Below are 4,875 nucleotides of genomic sequence, written 5' to 3'. Positions count from 1 at the left end.
TTTTGGGGTTCTGATTTCGGGTTCTGAGTTTGGGTTCTGTTTTCGGGTTCTGATTTTGGGGTGTTGATTTTGGGTTCTGATTTCGGGTTCTGATTTTGGGTTCTGATTTTGGGGTTCTGAATTTGGGTTCTGATTTTGGGGTCTGATTTGGGGTTTTGATTTCGGGTTCTGATTTTGGGGTTCTGATTTCGGGTTCTGATTTTGGGTTCTGATTTTGGGGTTCTGAATTTGGGTTCTGATTTTGGGGTCTGATTTGGGGTTTTGATTTCGGGGTTCTGATTTCGGGTTCTGATTTCGGGTTCTGATTTTGGGTTCTGATTTTGGGTTCTGATTTCGGGTTCTGATTTTGGGGTTCTGATTTTGGGTTCTGATTTTGGGTTCTGATTTGGGTCTTGGTGCTGGGTGCCAATTTTGGGGTTCTGGTTTTGGGTGCCAATTTTGGGGTGCTGCTTTTGGGCGCCAGTTTTGGGTCCCAGCTTTGGGTGCTGGGTGCTAATTTTGGGTGCTAATTGATTTTGGGTGCTCATTTGGGGTTCTGGGTGCTGATTAATTTTGGGCGCTGATTTTGGGGTACTAATTGATTTCGGGTTCTGATTTGGGGTTCTGAACGCTAATTTTGGTATTTTGGGGTGCTTCTCTTTGGTGCTGGGCACTAATTAATTTGGGTTGCTAATTTTGGGTGCTAATTAATTTCGGGTGCCGATTTTGGGGTGCTGGGTGCTAATTAGGGGCGCTAATTAACTTCGGGGTGCTGATTTCGGGTGCCAATTCATTTCGGGTGCTAATTGGGGGATGCTCATGAACTAATTGGGGTGCTCATGAACTAATTGGGTTGCTAATTAACTAGCTGGGGTGCTAATGAACTAATTGGGGTGCTAATGAACTAATTGGGGTGCTAATTACCGCATTCCGGTGGCGGGGCTGCTCCCCCCTTCCCCTCCCCCCCCCCTTTTTTGGGGGGCCCAGCCCAGGAGGAGGGGCCGGATGAGGCCACGCCCCCGCGCGGCTGCAGCCAATCAGAGCCCGAGCTGCGGGAAGGAGGCGGAGCCAGCGCCGAGGGTAACCGGCCCCTCCCCCACCCCAAAAAAAAACCCCGAAAGGGCCCCAAAAACCCAAAAAGGGACAGCAAAAACCAAAAAAGGGCCCTAAAAACCAAAAAAGGGCCCCAAAACCAAAAAATGGCCACCAAAACCAGAAAAATGGCCCCAAAAAAACCCCAAAAATGGCCCCAAAAACCCAAAAAGGCCCCCAAAAAACCCAAAAGGGCCACCAAAAATCAGAAATGGCCACCAAAAAAAACACAAAAAGGGTCCCAAAAACCCCACCAGGAGACACCAAATCCCCCCCCTGGGGCCACCAAAAATCCTCTGGGGCCACCAAATCCCCCTTTGGGGCCACCAAAAACTGCAGGAGGGCCAGCAGAGCCCCCCGGGCCACCAGGAGCCCCCGGTGGCCGCTGAGGTCCCCTGTCCCCTGCAGGGAATTTCTTCTACCTGAGCCTCCCCACGGGACCCCCCCGGCCGGGAGGGGACGTCGGGGACAGCCCTGGGGACAGCGGGGACCCCCCCCGGGCCCCCCCCGGGGACACGGAGCTGATCCTGGGGACCCTGGAGGAGCTGCGGGGGAAAGTGCTGAGCCTCAGGGTGAGGGGACATTGGGGACACTGGGGACACTGGGGACATCACTGGGAAACTGCTGAGTCTCAGGGGGCGGGGACACTGGGGACATTGGGGACACTGGGGACACTGGGGACATCACTGGGAAACTGCTGAGTCTCAGGGGGCGGGGACACTGGGGACATTGGGGACACTGGGGACACTGGGGACATCACTGGGAAACTGCTGAGTCTCAGGGGGCGGGGACACTGGGGACATTGGGGACACTGGGGACACTGGGGACATCACTGGGGACACTGCTGAGCCTCAGGGTGAGGGGACACTGGGGACACCAGTGGGGACACTGGGGACATCACTGGGAAACTGCTGAGTCTCAGGGTGCGGGGACACTGGGGACATTGGGGACACTGGGGACATTGGGGACATCACTGGGGACACTGCTGAGCCTCAGGGTGAGACTGGGGACACTGGGGACATCACTGGGACATTGGGGACACTGCTGAGCCTCAGGGTGAGGGGACACTGGGGACACCACTGGGGACACTGGGGTCATCACTGGGACACTGGGGACACTGCTGAGCCTCAGGGTGCGGGGACACTGGGGACAGTAACGGGGACAGGCTGACATCACTGGGGACATGGTGGGGACATCAAGGGGGTCCTGGAGTGGGGACATTGGGGGATGGGGGGGACACTGGGGTGTCCCCGGGGCTGGCCCAGCCCTGTCCCCAGCTGTCCCCAGCTGTCCCCAGCTGTCCCCAGCTGTCCCTGTCCCCCCAGGCCATGGAAGCCGCTCACCGGCAGCTGCTGCGCTCGCTGGGGGGGGGCGACGCCGCCGTCCCCAGCTGTGTCCCCAGTGTCCCCAGCTGTGTCCCCAGTGTCCCCAGCTGTGTCCCCAGTGTCCCCAGCGCCGTCCCCGGGCGGGCCCCGCCGCCCCCCAGCCCCCAGAGCTCGCCCCACGCCCCGCGGGGACACGGTGGTGGCACTGCCACCCGCGCTGGCACCGCCCCCCACGGCACAGGTGAGAGCCCCTGGGGCACCCGGTGTCCCCTGCATGTCCCCGCCGTGTCCCCTGCCTGTCCCCTCCGTGTCCCCTGCGTGTCCCCTCCGTGTCCCCTGCATGTCCCCTCTGTGTCCCCTCCGTGTCCCCTCTATGTCCCCTCCGTGTCCCCTGCGTGTCCCCTCTGTGTCCCCTCCAGGTCCCCTGCGTGTCCCCTCCATGTCCCCTCTGTGTCCCCTCCGTGTCCCCTCTATGTCCCCTGCATGTCCCCTCCGTGTGCCCTGCGTGTGCCCTTTCCCACACCACCACTATCCCCCCATTATCCCCCCATTAATTTCCCATTATTTCCCCCATTATTCATTTCCCATTTTCCCCCTTATTTTCCCATTATTAATCTCCCATTTCCCCCATTATTTCCCCATTTTCCCCCTTTCCTTCCAGGCTCCGACGCCCCCGCCCACCTTTAACCCGGAGGGGGGGGATGGGCTGGAATTTCCCTCCCCTCCCCCAGACCCCCCGGAAGATTTTCCAGGGAATTCCGGCCGGGAATTCCCCCCGGATGGCCGGACAGACGGACAAATGCACTTTGTTGGGAATTCCCCCTTTTCCCCCCCAAAAAAAACCCCTATAAATATGTACGTACGCCCCTCCCCCACGCTGTAAATACCCCCGGTGTCCCCTCCCCCCTCCCGGTGACAATCGGGGGTGACACGGTGACAATCGGGGGGGGGCACCCCCAAAATCCCGGGATTTCCCCCCAAAACCCAGGTTTTCCCCCCAAATCCCGGGGTTCCATATAAATATTATAAATATCAGAGCCCGGGGGGCTGAAGCTGGGAAGAATTCCCCACTTTTGGACTCGTTTTTTGTGGGATTTGGGGGTTTTTTCAATGGGGTTTGGGGTTTTTAACGGGATTTGGGGTTTTTTATAAGAAGATTTGGGGTTTTTATAAGAAGATTTGGGGGTTTTTTAAGAAGATTTGGGGTTTTTTATAAGATTTGGGGTTTTTTTATAAGAAGATTTGGGGTTTTTTATAAGAAGATTTGGGGGTTTTATAAGATTTGGGGTTTTTTTATAAGAAGATTTGGAGGTTTTTATAAGAAGATTTGGGGTTTTTTTATAAGATTTGGGGGGTTCTTTTTCCCTGGGATGGGAATTTGGGATTTGGGGGCCCTGGAGGTGACGGGAGGGGTTTGGGAATGGGGACGGGATTTGGGGATTTGGGAATTCTGGGATCCAGCCCCGCGGTGTCCCCAGGCGCCCCTGGGGGGTGGCAGTGTCCCCAGGGTGTGACCCTGTCCCCAGGGGTGACACGCCCAGCCTGGCGACAATGCTCCGGTTTATTTACAAGCTGGCAGGGGGTGGTGGCACCGTCCCTGTCCCTGTCACTGTCCCCAGTGGCTCCCAGCTGCCCCGGGGGTGGCCCTGCGGCCCCGAAGGGGGACAGGGAGGGGACACCAGGACACCTCCCCGAGGTCCCCGTGTCCCCTCGGGGTCCAGGGCCGCGAGGAGCGGTGGCAGCTCCTGGTGGCACCTCTGGTGGCACCTCTGGTGTCCTTGGTGAGGTCAGCTCTGCTGGCACATCCCGGTGTCACCTCCCGGGTCACGTCCCAGCTGTCCTCAGTGTCACATCCTGGGTGTCCCCAGGCTCGGCTTCTCGGGGTCACAAGGTGAAGATCTCGTCCTTGGTGTCCCCAATGTCCCCAATGTCACAAGGTGAAGATCTCATCCTCGCTGTCCCCAGTGTCCCCACTGTCACAAGGTGAAGATGTCGTCCTTGGTGTCCCCAGTGTCCCCAATGTCACAAGGTGAAGATCTTGTCCTTGCTGTCCCCAATGTCCCCAATGTCACAAGGTGAAGATCTCATCCTCGCTGTCCCCAGTGTCCCCACTGTCACAAGGTGAAGATCTCGTCCCCGCTGTCCCCAGTGTCCCCAGTGTCCCCAATGTCACAAGGTGAAGATCTCGTCCCCGCTGTCCCCAGTGTCACAAGGTGAAGATCTCATCCTTGGTGTCCCCAGTGTCCCCAATGTCACAAGGTGAAGATCTCGTCCCCGCTGTCCCCAGTGTCCCCAATGTCCCCAGTGTCACAAGGTGAAGATCTCGTCCTCGCTGTCCCCAGTGTCCCCAGTGTCACAAGGTGAAGATCTCGTCCCTGCTGTCCCCAGTGTCCCCACTGTCACAAGGTGAAGATGTCGTCCTTGGTGTCCCCAGTGTCCCCAATGTCACAAGGTGAAGATCTCGTCCTCGCTGTCCCCA

At 57.9% G+C, this 4,875-nt stretch overlaps 1 protein-coding gene across 1 annotated transcript in view; it reads left to right on the top strand.

The window, feature by feature from the left end:
- Window positions 1–4,875, top strand: part of ARHGEF11 (Rho guanine nucleotide exchange factor 11) — a 42,150-nt gene that overhangs the window by 36,689 nt on the left and 586 nt on the right. Inside the window, exons 33-35 of the mRNA XM_041407706.1 lie at window positions 967–1,059; window positions 1,480–1,643; window positions 2,397–2,637. Coding sequence (XP_041263640.1) covers window positions 967–1,059; window positions 1,480–1,643; window positions 2,397–2,637 — 498 coding nt within the window. The remainder of the gene's footprint in view (window positions 1–966; window positions 1,060–1,479; window positions 1,644–2,396; window positions 2,638–4,875) is intronic.

The sequence above is a fragment of the Onychostruthus taczanowskii genome, unplaced genomic scaffold (assembly GCF_017590055.1).
Source record: "Onychostruthus taczanowskii isolate IOZ18803 unplaced genomic scaffold, ASM1759005v1 scaffold279, whole genome shotgun sequence".
Taxonomy (NCBI): Eukaryota; Metazoa; Chordata; class Aves; order Passeriformes; family Passeridae; genus Onychostruthus; species Onychostruthus taczanowskii.
This window is presented reverse-complemented; position numbering and strand designations above follow the sequence as displayed.